We start from the raw sequence: 17,512 nt of genomic DNA, 5'->3' as shown, positions 1-17,512 counted from the left end.
TGATCGCTCCTTTGTTGACCAGCAGTGGCTCCAGGCTGGGGACGTGTGGGGTCAGACGTGGGAGTGCTGGGCCAGGCTGAGCGGTCAGCGGCCCCAGCAGCCCCAGCGGCTTGTGCAGGAGTTTCAGAAGTGAGGTCCTGGGCTTCGGGGAGGACCGGGGTGGGGCCACCCGGCTGAGTGGCAGCCACAGGCCCACTGACGAGGTTTGGTGAGGCAGAGACGCGGTGTTAAACTGATTGTTCATGTGCTCGTGCAGGAAGGAAGGAGGAAATGGGTGCTTTTACACCCCGGGTGCTGTGCTAGCTGGGAAATCACAAAGAAGACCTGTGCCCGGGTGGTGCCCGGTGAGGGCCTGCTATGGGGACACTGCCTGTCTGGGCTGCGTGTGTCAGGGAAGGCTTCTCTGGAAAAGGGACAACCGAGCACAGATCCGAAGGGCTAACGGGAGGGAGCCAGGAGCACTGACTCTCTGCTCCTTCGGTGAGGGGCATGGCCCCCTGGGAGCTGGAAGGCCGGCAGGGCTCAGTGCCTGGTGAGGCAGGCAGAGGGAGGACAGGCCGGGAGTTTTCCTCGTGATCCTGTTAGCAACAGGGAGACTTAGCGGGGTACTTGATGAGAGGTGTGCTCAGACTGACCGCCCTGCTGTAGTGCAGAGAGGTCCGGACCAGGAAGTGGCTGGAGGGTGCAGGGCCTTGGGAATGGGTGAGGAGCTGCTAGGCCATGGTTGGCCCCCAGCTTTGGGACGTGTCTGTGAAGGGGACAAGGGAGGCTTGCACAATTGTTGTGGATATTTGAGCTTGACCAGACTGTGACTGCGACGTCCTGGTTGGGAGCAAACCCAGGTCTGATTGAGAGGGAGCCCGGGGTGGGGCTGCCCATGGTGGTTGGTTGCGGCCATGGTGTGGGGGTGTTTTTGATAGCTGGGTGTTGTGAGAGAGAAGCAGGCCTGGGGCCAAGCTGAAGCAGATCCAGGGAGGAAAGCAGAGGCAGGGATGACAAAATGGGAGGACAGTCTCCAGGAGGATGGGTCTCACAGCGAGCAGAAACCATGTGTCCCTTTACAATTCTACAGAAAATTGGGGAGGGTTTCCTGACTGACCTGAGCCAACTGAAGAAGCTGTTGCCATTGGTTGATGACGAGGCACTCATCAGGGATGTGGCCAAGGTCAAGCAGGTAGGCCCAGTGTGGGACAGCCGTCCTGCATGATCTGGGTGTCAGACCCAGCGGCCGCCTAGTCCATCCACCCCGCTCAGTCCTCAGGTCACCAGCAGGTGGGCAGGCAGGTGCAGACCCCAGAGCAGCCCAAGTATGCATTGCTCCAAGTTCTGCAGGAAGAGTTCATCCACAGGAGGCGCGCTGAAAGTCCATCCAGTCCTGGCGTCCCTGTATGTGACATGCTGCTTGGTGGCGTGAGAGCCTCTCCCCGGGTCAGCCAGCCTCACAGGCAGACAGGCCGGGGCCCCTGGAGCCCTCCAAACCTGACAGGTGGCTGCCATGACCAAGAACATGGCCCCTCCCAAGCCTGCCTGTCTGCTGGGCTGCCACATGGTCTTAGGGCCCAGAAAGAGTCCTTCATCTTGAGTTTTCTCTCCCTGCCTGCCCCCATCTGTATCCTTTGACACCACACTCACAACTCCCATTTGTTCTACTTTTCTTACCCTTCTGCTTCTGTGTAGGTTTGCTTTTTGGTCTAGTTTTCCATTTATTTCTGCCGTTCCGGGTGTGTGCCCACCTTCAGCACCCTGCTCCCCAACCCCCCATCCTCAGAAGGCCTCCCGGAGCCCCTGCCCTGCTGCGTGGCTGGAAGGCCGGAGCCTTAGTCAGACCATGGGGACTCTGGGGTTTGACCATCCTTGCCCTTTTTTCACTCCAGGAAAACAAGCTGAAGTTCTCTGCCTTGCTGGAGAAGGAATATAAGGTGAAAATCAACCCTTCCTCCATGTTCGACGTGCACGTGAAGAGGATCCATGAGTACAAGCGGCAGCTGCTGAACTGTCTGCATATCGTCACCCTGTACAACCGTGAGTGTGCCCGGGGCCCTCGCCGCCGCGCCTCAGGGACTCACGGGCTGGGTGATGGCTCAGTTTAGTGTTGAGTTCAAACTTGGTTGTTATCTGTTAGACTTGTCGTGAGTTATTTGGAAAGATTTTACTTGTTAGACGTTTAAAGTATATTTACCAAAAATAAAATAGTACATGTTAAACTTATACACGTCCCTTAAACTGCTTAAGCAGTGTTCAGCTGTGGGAGCAAACATGAATCAAAGAGCCCCTAAAAATTAAATATGAATATTTGCTAGGTTTATAAATATAATAAAGCCTTAAGGAAAAACTTAGATTTTAGAATTTTGTAATTTAATACGGTGACTCTTAATTTTGAAAACCAAGGAACCACTAATACTCTACTCAGGACACAGAGGTCAGGTGGAGGAAGCCGCTCACTTATGAGACAGTTAAGTAACAGGACAGACGACGTTCATGGTTGAGAGTTTCTGACGCTCCTGGCGCCGATCCTCCTGGAAAGTTCCCCGCCAGGGCCCGCCTGTGTGTGTGGCCGAAGGAGGTGCTCCAGAGCGCCTCCCTGGCCTCCCTGGCCAGAAACCACAGTTCACAGAGACCGCATCTTGTTTGCCATGGTTTTCTTCCGTGGTTGTGATTTTCTGCCTTTTCTTTGTCCCTGGGCCTCTGCGGGGAGCACCCTGTCAGTCTCCCGTCTGTGAGCAGCTGTGAGGTCACTGCCCTTCTGCCCACCTGTCCCAGTCTGTCTGCGTGGGCCCGTGGGCTACCCGGTGCGCGCGCCTCTGGCCTTGCTAGCTGCCCGGGCCGACCTGCGAGCCCAGCTCTTCTGCCAGGCAGGCCGCCGGGGTTTGTGCCATCCCCCTGGCAGCTCCCTGGCCGGCGCAGGCGCGCTTTCTCCCTGGTCACAGAGGACCGCCGGCCGCTCCCCGCCTCCGCACGACCACACTCAGTGCCCCCCTGCCAGGCTTTCTGTGACAACATCCTGCTCCGCCCTTCCCCCCCCCCCGGGCTTCCCGCCCGTTGAGGACAGCCGTGCGCGTGAGCTGTGAGTTCTTGCTTGTTTAGAACACATGAGACTGTTTGCAGGTGACGTTCTTGGCTTCACTTTCTTTCCTGGAGCATCTTGGAGGTCCATCCTGCACTGTCCGGAGTGGGGGGGCAGGGGGCGTTGGCGTGTCGTGGTGTCCTGAGGGCCTGTGCTGATGACACTGGGCTGGGTCTTGGTGCTGAACGTTGTGGGTCAGTTTTCCCCGGAAGCTCAGGGCATCCCGAATGCATTCACTGAGGTCTTGTATTATTTCTAGGAAGGTCTCTTGAAGTGTATTTAAAACATTTGTTTGGTGCCACTGTTTTGGTTTTTTTCCTCCCAGACTCCAGCGAGGTGTGTGCTGGCTTCCTTCTACCTATCTTCTTGTCTCTTGAGTTCTCTCCGAACATTTCCAAAGATCTTTCCTTTTCTGCTGTGTTGTCTGCTTTTCTCGTTTCCATCCTGTGTGTGTGTGGGTCCTTTTTCTGTCTCGCCTCCCCATTGGCGTCCTTTCGCTCCTGTGTCCTGCCAGTTCTCATTTCATGCGCTCCCGTGTCCTGCCCTCCCCTCAGGACCTCAGTTTCGGCTCTGCGGACTCTTCCGAGCTGGCGGCCATACCAGGTTGGAGATTCTTACAGGGAGGCCAGTTCTGCTTTTTGTCTATAGCAAAGCCATGTCCGAATTTGCCTGAGCTGCACTGCCCGGGCTACCAGCAGGGGCTTCATGGAGCCCAGCACAGCCGTGGCCCCTGTCCGTGTGGCCGTGGCCCCTGTGTCTCTCCAAGCCCAGGCTGCTCAGGAGGCCACCCGCCCTGGCCCCCCGATTTCTGCCCTGGGGGCCTCTGCCCCAGGATGGGAGACCCTCCAAGCAGGTTTTCCTCGAGGAGAGGTACAGGTGAGGTCTGCCTTCCAGCCGCACTCCTTCCTGGCCCCCAGGACACCAGCCCTGCTGACAGCGTCTCTGGAGAGCCTGGGTCCCAGGACACCTTGCCCTCGCAGCCCTATGCCCCACCTACCCTGTGATCTGGCACAACTTGCTCAGTGACCTGGAGTTTGTGTGTTTTTCCTCTTTCTGGGTTTTGGTGAAAATGTAGTTTGTGTTTTATTTTTTCCTCTTTTCCCCGTTCGGTCTGATTTCTAGAAGTGGGAAATTTCCAAACTAAGGGACAGCCATATTCTTGGTAGGACCTGGAGTCCGTTGTTAAAGCTTCAGCCATGATTCCCACTGCTCTGGTCGGTTCCTGACCTCTGGTGAATGTGGTGGAGGGCTGCCTCCCCCCTTTGTAGACCCCTCCAGCACCTCCCCATACACACTGACATTGAGAGCCAAGGGCCTGGTGAGGACCCCCTCAGTCTGCTGGGGCTGCAGGTGAGCCGGCCGCTGTATCTTGACCCTCGGGCTGCCCCCCGTGCAAGAGAGCTTCGGGAGAGCTTCTCATCTCTGGTCACAGCGAGGGTAGGGGGAAACTTGGGGTCTCATCTGACACTCCTCAATGGTTGATGGTACCATTACCATGATCCCAGGGTCCCCTCTTTTCCAAGTATCCATCATGTGCAAGGGCCTTGACAGCCAGTGACTAGACCCAAGCCAGCCCCCTGCTTTGGGCTGTTCTGGAAACAGGTGCAACTTCTCCTGTGAGCCTTTTGGAAGAGTTTGTTCTGGCCTCCTTCCTCACCAAAGTGGGATCTAAATGCAGAATCTAGGGGCTTGTCCAGTGGCTGCACCCTGCTCCCTGTGTCAGGGTTGATCTCTGGGGATGCTGGTCACCACACCGTGTCCCAAAGCAGAGGTTTGTCTGGCTTTAGTGCCTTATTTGAATCTCTTGTTTGTCCTGCAGGAATAAAGAAGGACCCAGCCAGAGCCTTTGTGCCCAGGACTGTCATGATCGGGGGCAAGGTGAGGTGATGTCCTCTTTGCTCCTTGCTTGATATTTACCCTGAATGCACAAACCACCATGCTTTTTGTTCGTGCAGACTGTGTCCCCACTGGAGCACCAGCCACCCAGTGGGCTGGACACCGCGGTGGCTCAGAGCCGGCACGCGCACGGACTACACTGCCAGAGGCCCTCTCCTCTGCTTCTCCGGCTGTGCTTGTGGACTGAGTTGGTTCAGTGTCCATCAGCGCAGCAATAGGAGGGAGCTGAAGGGGACCCCTGCCTGCAAGGCACGTGACAGTGGGGGTCCCCAGCCCCAGCGGGCTCGCTGGCCGTCCATCTGATGGGACAGTGCCCTTCCTTGCATAGCCACCGCACATCCATGCCTGTGCCCGGCTCTCAGGCCCCAGCAGGCTGCCCACTCCCCTGCACTTGTGTGCTGAGTGGACATAGATGGCTGGTTGCTTCATCAGCCAGATGTGCACCTGCTGGGAGCTCGGCCTAGCTTTCTTTCATTTTACTCATGATGGTGCATGCTTTTGGACATGTGATCACGGAGTCCCAGTGTGTTGCCATTACTCCTTGGTGGGTCTCCTCTTCGTGCTCTGTGCTCTAGGGCCTGTGTCCCCACCTCTCCCACTTTTCCCCAAGAGCCTCAGCATCATCTGAGAACATGAGGAGCAATGTGGGGCGCAGCTTCCCTATGGGAGGCTATGGGGCGGAGCCCAGGCACTGTCTGCCCCACCAGCTCAAGCACACGAGGGTGGGTGGGAGGTATGAGCACTTGCCTGGGGCCAGCGAGCCTCAGCCAGCAGCTCAGCCACCAACTGGGCCCCTGCCCCTCCTCCAGCGCCTGTCGGTTCCTTTGTCAGTATCCCAGGGTGCATTTCTTAGAGGTACGGGCTTTCGAACAGTTCTTTACATGTTCACTATTAAAATTTTTCAGCCTAGAGAATAGTAGAAAGCATGGGAATAATATCCATACACCTATCCCAGACTCCTGCAGGACCATTTCAAAGTCAATTCCAGACATAGTATCACTTCACCTCTAAATACTTCACACACATTCCCAATGATGTTTTCCTCCCAAACCGCTACAGAAACAGACTCTTTTTAGCACCACTACACAATTCCGTCTTAGTAGATAGTAAAGTTACAAATATCTGGAGCAGTTTGCTTGACTCTGGACCCTGGCAAGGGCCTCCCCTGGCGATTGCTTGCTGTCTGCTGCATCTTGTCATCAGAGCTTTCCCCCATGCTTGCCTCTTCTCCCTCCCTACAACTGATTTGTTACAGAGATTGGGTTGTGTGTCTTCCAGATATCTGTCTGGCATGTTCCAGTATGTTTCTTAGTTCCCTGTGTTTCCTGTAAGTTGGTAGTTCTAAAAGTCCTTCTCTTTTTATCTCATTTCTGAAGAACTGACTAGAGTCAGAGACAAGTTTGAGGCTGCCAGGCTTCAGCACAGGCTGAGGCGGCCATTGGGAGAGGCTGTGCAGGACAGGCAGGGGGACCACTTGGCCAGGCATGACCTCAGCGATCCAGCATGGGGCCCCAGGACCCTCTTGAGAACCCTGCACTGCGCTGAGCACAGGTGTGTTCATACTGAACTTGCCCTCCGTCTCCAGGCGGCCCCCGGTTACCACATGGCGAAGATGATCATCAAGCTGGTCACATCCATCGGCAGTGTCGTCAACCACGATCCAGTTGTGGGCGACAAGCTCAAAGTGATCTTCCTGGAAAACTACCGAGTGTCTTTGGCTGAGAAAGGTAGGCCCAGGGTGGCCATGTTAGGAAAGCCCGCCGCTGCCTGGCTGCGATATGGGTGGTCGTTGCTGGTGGGACAGATGAACTCTGCCCTGGACACCAGGCTCTCCCAGCCGGAGGGGGCCTTCTTCTAGCAGTGAAGGCTTTGGGGAAGCTCTCTGCCCATCACCAAGTGCAGAGAATTACTCTCAACCTCGGACATCCTTTGTCTCTGTACTTTCTCACTTCTGCCTGCAACCTCGTTCCTCCCCCTTCCTCTGCTCCCCAGCTTTCATTTCTGCTCCTAGAGCTTGCTCTTGCTGGCGGGATATGCTACCAGGTCGGCCTCCTCCCTCCCTTCTCCCATCCCCAGAGGATGCTTCTGCTGTCACCATCTATGTGTTCTCAGGGGCATTACCAGTTTCTGATCTGGGCTGGTACCTGCCTCTTCTGACCTTTCCAAGGGCAGCTTAGGGCCTGACATTGCGACCCCTTGTTGAGAGGTCCGTCTGGGGCTGTTCCTCCAAGGGTGTATGCGGCCATCTGGAGAAGTTCCTGCAGCCAAATGTGCCTGAAGCTAGGCGGGGCTTTCTAAACTGGCCCCTTCTGGAGGTCCTGGCAGGAACCAAGAGATGGGAAGCCTGAGCCTGCATCCTGGCTCTGAGTAGTAGGCACTTCTGTAGCTCAGACCAGCTGCTGCCTTCTGCCCTGAGTCACTGAGTAATGCTGTGCAGGCTGACTCGCTCTCCTTCCCCGCCAGCTCGGCCAGCTCATCAGACCGTCTCTGGTCCCTCGGCTGTCACAGACCGTATGTGGTTCAGGGTCAGTACTGTGGTTAGTTCTTCACTGAACTTCTGACACGTCTTTGTCAAGCCCTTTGCCGCCTGGAACCTCCCCCTCCTTGCTGTTATTTGGGGCCGGCTGGTTCCTGGACATCTTTAGAACTGACTTGGGGTGCTGGTTTAGGATGTCAGAGCTGGGGGTCTGGGTCCCGCAAGTGCCCCCCCCAGCTGGCTCCGTGTAGAGCTGCATGGGGGCTGGGGATGTCCGTATCTCTTTACCCTAGTTCCTTGCACTGGACCTTGAAGAATGGCTGGACTCTGCTTTTTGCTGACCCCAAGTGCCAGCCACTGGGCTGGGGAAGCAGCATCAGCTCCCTGGACAAGATGAGGATGTGGGGGCAGGGATGCCAAGGCAGGGTAGGAAGATGTAGCTTTCCCACCAGCCACATCTTGGAGGCACAGGGAGCCCACCCTTGGGAGAAGCCTCAGGGCCCCGGCATTTGGGTCATCGTGGTGGCTGGCTTTGCCCAGTCTGCATACAGCATAGAGTGACTCGCATACATGTGAACACAAGAAAATTGCCCCACCTTTGTAGTTCTCTGGTTCTGTGAGTCCAGATTTCTCTTAAAGTGCTCTAAGGAACCTTATAGGCTGATGGCATAAGACACAACTCCTGTCGGGATGAAAGGGAATGATAACACCAAAAGCCAGAACCAGGGGCCCTCAGACTATGGTTGGGCCTGGTCCCTGGAAGGTTCCAGAATAAAGGTCTTTTTTGACCTGGGGTCTTCTCAGGAGTTACCCTCTTGGTCTCCGGCTGCTCTGGATCAGGAAGGGAAGCCCTTACAGGCCAGCAGGGTGGGCTGCAGGGCTCAGGCCCATGCTGGACTGAGCAGGAAGCGGTGCCGACTCCGGCAGCACCAGCCATGGGCTGGAGGAGGGCGTGTGGTGTCCCTACACAGTTCCCGTGGCTCTCACGCTGTGAGCAGCCTGTGATGACGTACCTTATCGCCCACCTGCTTGCAGTGATCCCCGCAGCAGACCTTTCCCAGCAGATCTCCACTGCGGGCACCGAGGCCTCGGGCACGGGCAACATGAAGTTCATGCTCAACGGGGCCCTCACCATTGGTACCATGGATGGAGCCAACGTGGAGATGGCCGAGGAAGCCGGGGCTGAGAACCTCTTCATCTTTGGCATGCGTGTGGAGGACGTCGAGGCCCTGGACCGGAAAGGGTGTGTGTCCCTCCCTGTGCCATCAGGGCACTGCTCAGAGCATTGGGGGGTGGGAGAGCTGAGAGCACTCCAGGAGGCAGGCCCATGCTTGCTGGGGTGATGCCCGCCTGGTGGCTGGGGGTGGCTTTGGGCATGTTGGCTGAGCCTGCTCCTGTCCTGAGCCAGGGGTGGTCTTGGACCAGGGGTGTGCCCGGTACAAACGCCCCACCACTCACCCCGGAGGCTGACACTCGGCCCCACCTCCCCACCTCCCCACAGGTACAATGCCAGAGAATACTATGACCGCCTGCCCGAGCTGAAGCAGGCCGTGGACCAGATCAGCAGCGGCTTCTTCTCTCCCAAGGAACCAGACTGCTTCAGGGACATGGTCAACATGCTGCTGAACCACGACAGGTTCGTTCTCATGTCCCTCCCCACCAGCCAGTCAGACACATGGGTCCGCCTGGTGGGCCGAAGACTACACTTTGGGGGTGACCCTGGGCCATGATGAGACTTGCTCCCTACCCCGCCCATGGGCAGAGCCTCGGGCTGTCAACCAGGGCCTGCAGGGGCCTCTGGAGGTGCTTGCCTGCTGGGGGTCCCTGTGGTAGGGGTTGCTGGCTCCATGGTCCAGCCCCAGGCCCCCCCCCAGCACTGGCTGACCCCCCCGAAGGGCTTGACAGGCAGAAGGCGGTTTCATATGGGGCTGGTCGGAGGCGATTCCTGATCCTCTCTTCCCCAGGGAGAATGGGAGTGTGGGCAGGATGCCCCAGAAACCTCTGGGAGGCGGGGCAGGGTGGGGGCACTGTGCCTCCACAGCCAAAGTCCCACAGTCCGAACTGAGGCAAATGTTGGCCGGTGGTGACACCAAGTGGTTCAAGTGGAATTAATTTGAGACACAAATTACGTTGTAGTTAATGTTTTATTACAACGCATCGACACGGAATAACATCCATGTTGCCAGAAGCACTAATTTACAGCAGGTGAGCACCGCCACTTGTCTTTTCGGGACAGTTCTTTGCTCCGCCCTGTTGGTAAGAGCTGAATCTGGTCAGTGCTGAGAACTGATCTCTGTCCCGCTCTGAGCTGCCATTGGGTTGCTTTCATCTGTTGCTCACTGGTGGGTGCTGGGGGCCGGCGTCAGACCAGATCGAGGCTCCACACAGCACAGGGCGGGAGCTTGGCCCTGGCTCAGACTGGGATCAAGGAAACATTGTTCACGGTTTCATGAATGGTCTCTGTGCCTCAGCCATGAACAGAAATGCAGCTCCCTGTTCATAAATCCTACAGTGTTGTCCATAGCATCCTTCCCCTAGATCTCCAGTTCTCGCCCAGTTGGGCTCCAGGAAGAGATGGCCAGGCAGAGCCTCGCTGTTAGCCTGTGCCCCTTCTCTGGCAGGAAGCCCCTCAGCCTGGGCCGCTCGGGGGCCCCTGCATGGGGAGAGTGTGTTGTAAACAACCACTTCTTGAAAGAAACGGCTGAAAACAAGGTTTTTGTAGAATAGTATCCCCGGGACAGAAGTACTGCTCCTAGAGCCACCTCTGTGGCCAGGTAGACTCCCGTCATCCCAAAGCATGAGGACCTGGATGGCCAGGGCCTGGTGACTTCTGACTCACCACCTGCCACAGTGGCCTAGCCCCTGTCTCCCGTTTCAGGTTCAAGGTGTTTGCAGATTATGAAGCGTACGTGGCATGCCAGGCCCAGGTGGACCAGCTGTACCGGGTATGGTTCTAGGGCCCGGGGGTGGCCCTGGCAGGGGAGCAGCAGGGGACATCTATGAGGTCCAGTCCTGGGAATTCACTGTTCACCTTGTGGCCCCTGGGTAGGATGGCTGGGGGCTCGGCGGGCTAAGTTGTGTCATGGGTGTGGGCTGTCCAAGGCTTCTTAATCATCTTCCACTCAGACGGTCTCCGTTGTCCTTCTGTTGTCCCGTGGTGAGGCTGGTGCCTTGTGACCCCTTGGGCCCAGGCCGCTCTCCACACTGGCACGTTTCCACACAGCCTCTGAGCAGGACAAGAGTTTCCTTTCTGCAGATGGCAGAGGTGACGGGCTATGTCCCCTCTCCCCCTGTGATCTGAGCCCCGAAGCGGGTGTGATCGGGAGGGTGTGGGGAGCGGGTGCAGAGCCAGGAAGACTTGTGTGTGCACACAGAAAGCCTATGTTTAAAAGTGTGAATGAGAGTACTTCCTTGGAAAGGTGCAAGCTTCCATGTTAAGTAGTGAGGGACCCATAGCTGTAGGGACTAGCCTTTCTAGGGCTAGACCACTGTAGCCAGCTCCCCACTCCTTGGTGAAGGTGGACAAGAGGAGACCCCTGATCCCAGTTTCTGGGTGGAGCATGTGTCCCCGAGGGAGTGGGCATGTGGGGCCTCGTAGGAAGACCCAGGGCCTGAGCTTGAGGGGATGCCTCAGCTTGAGGAGGGTGTCCCTTGGTACCCACTTCCCTCCCCTTGCTGGGGTTCTCCGGACTCACCGGGGGTGGCAGTGGGAGAGGACTCTGGCTGTGGGTGTGAGTCTGCAGTGGCAGGTCAGGTGGATTCTTCCCCAGGTTCTTGGATGAGGCCTGCGGGACCTGTGTTTCTGATGTGTTGTGGTCCTGGCTCCCATCCCCCACCTTTAGGGAAGCTGTCTGCCCTTGGAGGACCCGTGAAAGAACAGGGGGGTCTGGGGCACTAAGTGACCAGGCAGGGCTCTGGGGGGCACCTTTGCTCCCCTGACGTGGGCCTCAGCAGAGTCTGCCCTTTCGGGGAGGCTCCTCTTGATGCTGGCTTAGTCTGGGGGTAGTTGCAAGGCTCTGGGGGAAGCCATGGACGGGGGACCACTTGGCCATTTTCCCTGGATCCACTTGGTGAGTACTCACCTGGTGGTGTTTCTTTGTAAGGTGGGCTGTGCCCCAGAGTGTGTGGCACATTTTGAGGCCCAGGGTCTTCTCAGGCTTCTTGCCCCTGTATCTAGTCATTTGGTAGCTTTTCTGGTCGGTGAGGGCCCCCGTTTCACTGAGCTGTTGTTTGCAATTTCGTCTTTGGTTGTCAGGCTGGCCCAGAGGCTGAGAGCCCATCTGGGAACAGTCCTGAAGTTCTGGTAGTGCACGCTGTCTTGCATGGTACCTGAGATTACTCAGCCTCTTCTTCCCTCTGCAGAACCCCAGGGAGTGGACCAAGAAGGTCATCAGGAACATCGCCTGCTCGGGCAAGTTCTCCAGTGACCGGACCATCACGGAGTACGCCCGGGACATCTGGGGCGTGGAGCCCTCCGACCTGCAGATCCCGCCCCCCAACCTCCCCAGGGATTAGGCGCCCTGGCAATGGTCTGCTGTTTCTGAAGGGCCATGGGGATTGTGCTGGTGGCTTGGGGTGGGCAAGGAAGGAAAGGCTCAAAAAGGGAGATGCTCCCCAGTTTCCTGCGGGAAAGCAGAGCTCGCAGCCCTGCGCAGGGCAGCTGGCCCCGCAGCTTTAGCTCACCTGCCCCAAGGAGGTGGGGAAGGTGGAGCCACTGGCTGGGCTCCTCTGAGACCTTGCACGCACCTTGCAGTGAGCTTGTTTTTAGTTTTGAGCCTCTGGATTCTGGGGTCTGGGCAGGTAGCTGTGGCAAAGCCTGGGGAACTGTTTTCTGCACCGCACGTGCTAGCCCGCTGTGTGGGCTCCCGGCCTCCTGGCCGTGCTAGTACTCCGGCCAAGTCTGCAGCTGCTGCGTGGGTGCTCTGGCCCAGGGTTTCCAGACTGATCAGATAAAGGGGCCCTAGGATGACTGAGGGGGACATGGGGAGGACACCTGTGCCTGGCATCTAGGGGTCCTTGGCTAGGACAAGGCTGACTGATGCAGTTAGCTTAGTTTTGCTTTTTCAAGAGGATAATCAGCTTCCCAGGGAAATGAACGTAGCTGAAGCCTTTTCTTGTTTTAGCAACTAAAAATTGTACTTTTGAAGTTTTGTGCTGGGGAGGCAATGCTGGGATGTGTTGCCGAGCCCTCGGGAGCCCAGGGTGGGGCGCTGCCTTTGCTGGAGAGGCCGAGTGCCCCTGCCGTGTCCTGGGGCCAGCCTCCCTTCTCCCTCCATTTCCACCAGTGTGACTGCCTTGGAAAGAACTGAGCAGGCCCAGAAGGGAGCCCACTTTCCACTCTGCCTGGATGGCAGGCTGGTGGCGGGAAGGGTGGGTGAGCCTCTCTCAGCTGAGAGAGCCAGGGAGCAGGCTGGTGCGCTTCACCACGGGCTTAATGGAGACACGGGGGACAGCACCCTTCCAGGGGCTCTGCCTCCTTGCATGCTGGATCTGGATGGCACAGGGCTCTGCCCTCACCCCGGGCCCTGATGGCTCATAGAATCAGGCCATGGAGGATTTGCTCACGTGCGCACTTCACCAGAGCTGTGGAGGTCTGCTGGGGAGGCCCACGTTCTGGGGCTGTGGTCATACCCCCGCCACCTTCCGCTACCCCATTTCTTAGGCTGTGTGTGACCATCACTGTGCCACTTGCTGTTACTGCCTTGTGTGAGAAACCGATTAAACCTTCCTGCCTGCGCTTGGTTGAGCTGGCCTATGTTTCATTCTGTGCCGAGGGCAGGGTGCGGGCTGGGTCCCAGGGGCAGGCCTCAGACTCTCTCTCGTAAGGGCCCATCACTCTGGGATTAAGGACAGACCAAGCTCTCCCATCCCAGCTGCAAGTGGGACTTAGGGTATGTGTGCTTGAACCACTAGCTCATAAAAGAATCATCACATCTGTTGTATAAACTGTCAGTCATCTGGGTGTCGGCATTGTTGGTGCACACTGCACCTGTCCTAGGCCAGCCACTCCTGGCCCTTGGACATGGAATACCCTGGGGACCAGAGCATCGCCCCTAAATTGTGTCGCTGCAGGCTGAATCAAAAGCCAGGAGGGACATGAACTTGGGGCTGTTACCCGAACAAGCTGAGACCTGTAGGACACAGGAGCACCATGGGCCCTGCTGGTCTTGGGTGGGGGCCGGGGGCAGGGGGAGGGCGCTGAGCAGCTCCCAGGACACCCGTGCTTCCAGGAAACACATAGTAACTGCAGAATTTATAGCTGTGCATGTCTTGATCTGTTTTTTTTCCCCCCCCCAAGGACTGGTTTTGCAATCAGCAGAGGTCTGTCCTAGCCCACAGTTTAAGCTTAGTTAATAATCTAAGAGGCCAGCAGGTAGGGGCATCTGGACCTGATTAGCCAACCTGATGGCCCAGCAGCTCACCAGCCCCTTCGGTGCTTTCTCCTCTTCAGTCTGCTTCAGTCTGCCTGTCAGACACCTATCAAAATACCAACAGCCTGTATTTTACTTACTTCCTGTCTTATCTCACCGCCCCCAATAAGGACCTGCGGCGGCTCACACACATGAAACAGGATGACAAACTGACCTCAAGAGAGTTGGTTCACATTTCAACCCATTTAAGAAAGGCATGGTTTCCCCGATGTGAGAATCACTGTAGGCAAGTTGAAGATGCCTCAAAAATGAGGAGGTGTCCCCTGCCTTGCCATCTGGGCCCCCCAGCCTGCCCACAGCTGCTACTAGAGACCACAGACCTTGAAGAACAGGCAGGCCGGCGAATGAAGCCCTCTGTACACCCCGGGGAATTTCTGAGCTGCCAAGACAAGACTTGGGAGAAGTCCAGCCAACAGGAGAAGTGGGTCCCAGGTGGGCTTGCATCCTCTGTTGTGTGTCACGCCTCTGTACCTGTGCTGCAGGGGGTGGACAGTCCTCTGGGGGGGCAGCTTGAAACCCCCTTTCTTATTGAACCATGCACCTTCTCACTCTCGGGTTACTTAGCTGGCATCCAAGAATCTGGCCCTTCACCAGCACTGGGGCCGATGAGAAGCAGGATCTTTAGAGGGTGCCAGGTGGGGGCAGCAGAAGTGCAGGGAAGGGGGGGCAGAAGAAGTGCAGGGGAGACGGATTTGACAAAAAGCTGAAAAACACAAGAGTGTTTGAACGAGGTGGTGCTCGTGGGCTAGAACTAGAGACCCCACACTCTAGTGCCCCATGTCCTTCCATGAACTCATGCCAGGGGCTCATTTGGGGTCTATGGGTAAAACCCCAGAGCCTGCCGACCGATACCAACATCCAGCAAACTTGCTATAGCGTGAGGCTGAAGGGGGCCTGTATTTTAGGAACACGCCCTCTGTCCCATCTGGAGAAGTGGTCCCCCCCCTTGAACACACCTTGTCCTGGAATGACGCCCCTCCTTGCACGGGCCTCCACATCTGGAAAGGAGGAGGAAAGGAAGGCCCAGGATCCCTGGCCTTACCGAGCTGCCCCTCCTCCCACAGGCTGGGCTCTGAGCATGGCCTGGGGGCAGCTGGAGGTGTCACTGAGAACACAGCAGATAGACCACCACCACGATTTTATTCTTAAATAAATGCTCAGTCTAAGGCCAGGTTAGGCGGACAAGTGGGCAGAAAGTGGAGGAAGTGCAGGTCACAGGCACCTCCCCCGCTGTGAGCAGTGGGGGGCCTGCCCGGGGAGACAGGAACCGCCAAGGTAGGCAAGCAGGGTGCTCCGGGTGCGAGGGGCTGACGGAACCATTCCAGTCCATTCTGCATGTGCCCGGAAGGGACAGAAGAACTCATCTGGCCACAATCTCACTGGTGGTGCTGGAAAGCTCAGTGTGGTCCCGAGACCCCACGCCTCCTGCCCCGGGCTCCCCATGCCCAGCTCAGCAAGCGTGGGATTGACCAGCCGGCAGCTGGCCTGCTCTGTCACTGTCTTCCCAATAAGAGCTCGGGTTGAGTGGCAACAAAACGGAGAGGGGATCCCATGCCTGCAACCTGTGTTTTCCACAAAGATCCAAGCTCCCAGCCACCCAAGGCAGGTGCCTCAGGTCTGCCGGGCCTCCTCCGCCTGCCCCAGCTGACATCCGAGTCCTCTCTCCGGGGGCACTGAAGACACTGGCAGCCCTGGGCCCCAGGGTGCCAGGCTGGCCGGAGCAAAGGGGAGGAGGGCAGAGGTCTTCATGCTCCTTCAGGCAGCAAGACTCAGTGCTGGCGCCCGGGTTCTGACTTCCCCAGGAATTCCCTAGACGAGACGAGCACAGCCATCAGCCAAACCCTGAGCATACGCCCGAGGTCTTGCCTCCTCCGTCCTCAAACAGCCCATCCCAGGAGGCTGAGAAGGAGCCTGGAGGACCACCCCCGCTAGAAAGCCTGAGTTAAATAAGCAGGGTTAAATCCCAACCCCATAGGAAGAAAGACCAAGCAATGGGCTACTATTCTTTGTTCTAAACTCTACAGCTGTACTCTGGGCTATATTTTCTATGACATTCCTTTTATGCTGGAAAAATCACAACCCTAGAGCAAACCCATACTCTTTGAGCTCACAGTCCCCTCTCAGCAACCCAGGTCCTTGATGTAGGAAATGGCAAACCACTAAAGAAATGCAGCTTTCCCTCTGGAACTGCTGAGGCAGCCACAGGAGAGCTGAAGTGTGACAGCATAAAATGCACTGAGGGCCCATTCCAACTCCTCCAGGCTCAGCAGCCCTGGGAAGACGAACTTGCACCATCCCCACCTCAGCATCCTGCAGGCCACATGGCCAAGAAGTGGCGGGCTGCCTGTGCCTGGGATGGGAAGCAAGGAGGCTGGGCAGCACCTGAGTGATGGAATTGGTCCCTGCACAAAAGCCCAGGCTCCCGAGGCAGGGCTGGGCCTCATCCAGTTCAAACTGCCCTTTGCCACCACCTCACCCTCCATGCTTGGGCTCTGCACCTGGGCCCGGGATGTGGGCCATGGACCCAGCCGCTGTCCTGGCCCCAGACCATGACAACTGTAGCAGAGCTGGGAGCACAGCCTCTTTTCACGGAGCAGCTGAGGACAAACCAGCTTTTGAGAGCTGGCCCGGAGTCTCCCGTGTGCCTATGCACAGGGGCAGGACCTGACACAGCAGCTGGGGTGCGTGTCTGCGTGCTGGATGCTCCCGAGTGGCGTGTCTACGCAGCCTGCACAGCCCACACCACAGGGAAGTCACTGCCCTGTGTGATCACAGGAGTGCTTCAGGAGAGAGGGGCCATAAACACGCAACCCCTCTCCATGGAGACAGAAGGCTCCCGAGTCACAGTGACTCCTGGCCCCACTGAGGCAGATTTGGGGGGGCCGCGTGCCTGGCCAGGGCGAGTCTGTGGAGAGGGGAGAAGCCTCACCTCAGTATCCGTGGAAGCTCAGGGCTCTTGTAGATATACTTGTGCCTGTAGCCGAGGTCTGAGTGAAAGGGGATAAACTGAACTTTGAAGTCTCGGAAGCTTCGGGATGGAGCAGCGATGTTGTAGAGCTGGGACGAGGGAGAGAGAGGTCGGCACCACAGATGGCAGCCCTGCCTGGTGGTCTCCCTGCTGCAGAGACCGGTCAGCGGCTGCTGCCTCTGAAGAGCAACCCAAGCCCCCGCCAACAACACTGCTGCCCACAGCCTGCAGGGCCAGGGTGGGGGGGCACGCGTACGGACAGGCCTGATGCTCGAGACCCTCTGTCCTAACGCCTCTCTCCCAGGCGGCGCCTCCTCAGGGCGCGGCAAGGCGGATGAGCCAGCCTCGTGGGCAGAGCTGCCTGCCATGCAGTGGTGTGGAGGCCTGCGTGCCAGAGCAGCCCGGAGGGCTCATCCCAGGGTTGGGCCGTCTGCCTCAGACTTCGCCGTGTGCCTGGGTCACGATCTGTCCTTCCTCAGTCCCTTCCTCCCACCCCAGAGATGGCCGGGCTCTGCAGGTCTGAGCGGTGGTTGCTGGGCAGTCCCCTGTGCCCGGACTCACTGGAGGGAGGGGACTTGGTCCTGCTGGAACCCACTGGCACCCGGGCCTCACTCCCTCCAGGCTGACCCTGCTCCTCACTGTCGCCACGCCCGATGGTGCTATCTCCCACAACACTC

At 57.6% G+C, this 17,512-nt stretch overlaps 2 protein-coding genes across 7 annotated transcripts in view; one reads left to right on the top strand and one right to left on the bottom strand.

Moving 5' to 3' along the window:
* PYGB (glycogen phosphorylase B) overlaps nucleotides 1–13,246 on the top strand; it is a 63,887-nt gene extending 50,641 nt beyond the window's left edge. For 2 of the 5 annotated variants that reach the window (XM_044919134.1, XM_044919135.1), the window contains 8 exons: nucleotides 1,073–1,174; nucleotides 1,875–2,022; nucleotides 4,884–4,942; nucleotides 6,546–6,687; nucleotides 8,472–8,679; nucleotides 8,938–9,072; nucleotides 10,315–10,381; nucleotides 11,799–13,244. In XM_044919134.1, coding sequence (XP_044775069.1) covers nucleotides 1,073–1,174; nucleotides 1,875–2,022; nucleotides 4,884–4,942; nucleotides 6,546–6,687; nucleotides 8,472–8,679; nucleotides 8,938–9,072; nucleotides 10,315–10,381; nucleotides 11,799–11,951 — 1,014 coding nt within the window. In that variant the 3' untranslated portion in view covers nucleotides 11,952–13,244. Of the gene's footprint in view, nucleotides 1–1,072; nucleotides 1,175–1,874; nucleotides 2,023–4,883; nucleotides 4,943–6,545; nucleotides 6,688–8,471; nucleotides 8,680–8,937; nucleotides 9,073–10,314; nucleotides 10,382–11,798 lie in introns of all 5 variants that reach the window. The other 3 variants (XM_044919133.1, XM_021700646.2, XM_021700647.2) reach the window with 3 other exon arrangements.
* Nucleotides 13,247–15,028: 1,782 nt separating this feature from the next.
* Nucleotides 15,029–17,512, bottom strand: part of ABHD12 (abhydrolase domain containing 12, lysophospholipase) — an 88,895-nt gene continuing 86,411 nt past the window's right edge. For both annotated transcript variants that reach the window (XM_044918732.1, XM_021700685.1), the window contains exons 12-13: nucleotides 16,797–16,924; nucleotides 15,029–15,676 (exon numbers count right to left, since the gene is read on the bottom strand). In XM_044918732.1, coding sequence (XP_044774667.1) covers nucleotides 15,637–15,676; nucleotides 16,797–16,924 — 168 coding nt within the window. In that variant the 3' untranslated portion in view covers nucleotides 15,029–15,636. The remainder of the gene's footprint in view (nucleotides 15,677–16,796; nucleotides 16,925–17,512) is intronic.

Source organism: Neomonachus schauinslandi, chromosome 10 (assembly GCF_002201575.2).
Source record: "Neomonachus schauinslandi chromosome 10, ASM220157v2, whole genome shotgun sequence".
In the NCBI taxonomy this organism is placed as follows: domain Eukaryota; kingdom Metazoa; phylum Chordata; class Mammalia; order Carnivora; family Phocidae; genus Neomonachus; species Neomonachus schauinslandi.
Note: the sequence above shows the minus strand (reverse complement) of the source record. Positions and strands in the feature narration are given on the sequence as shown.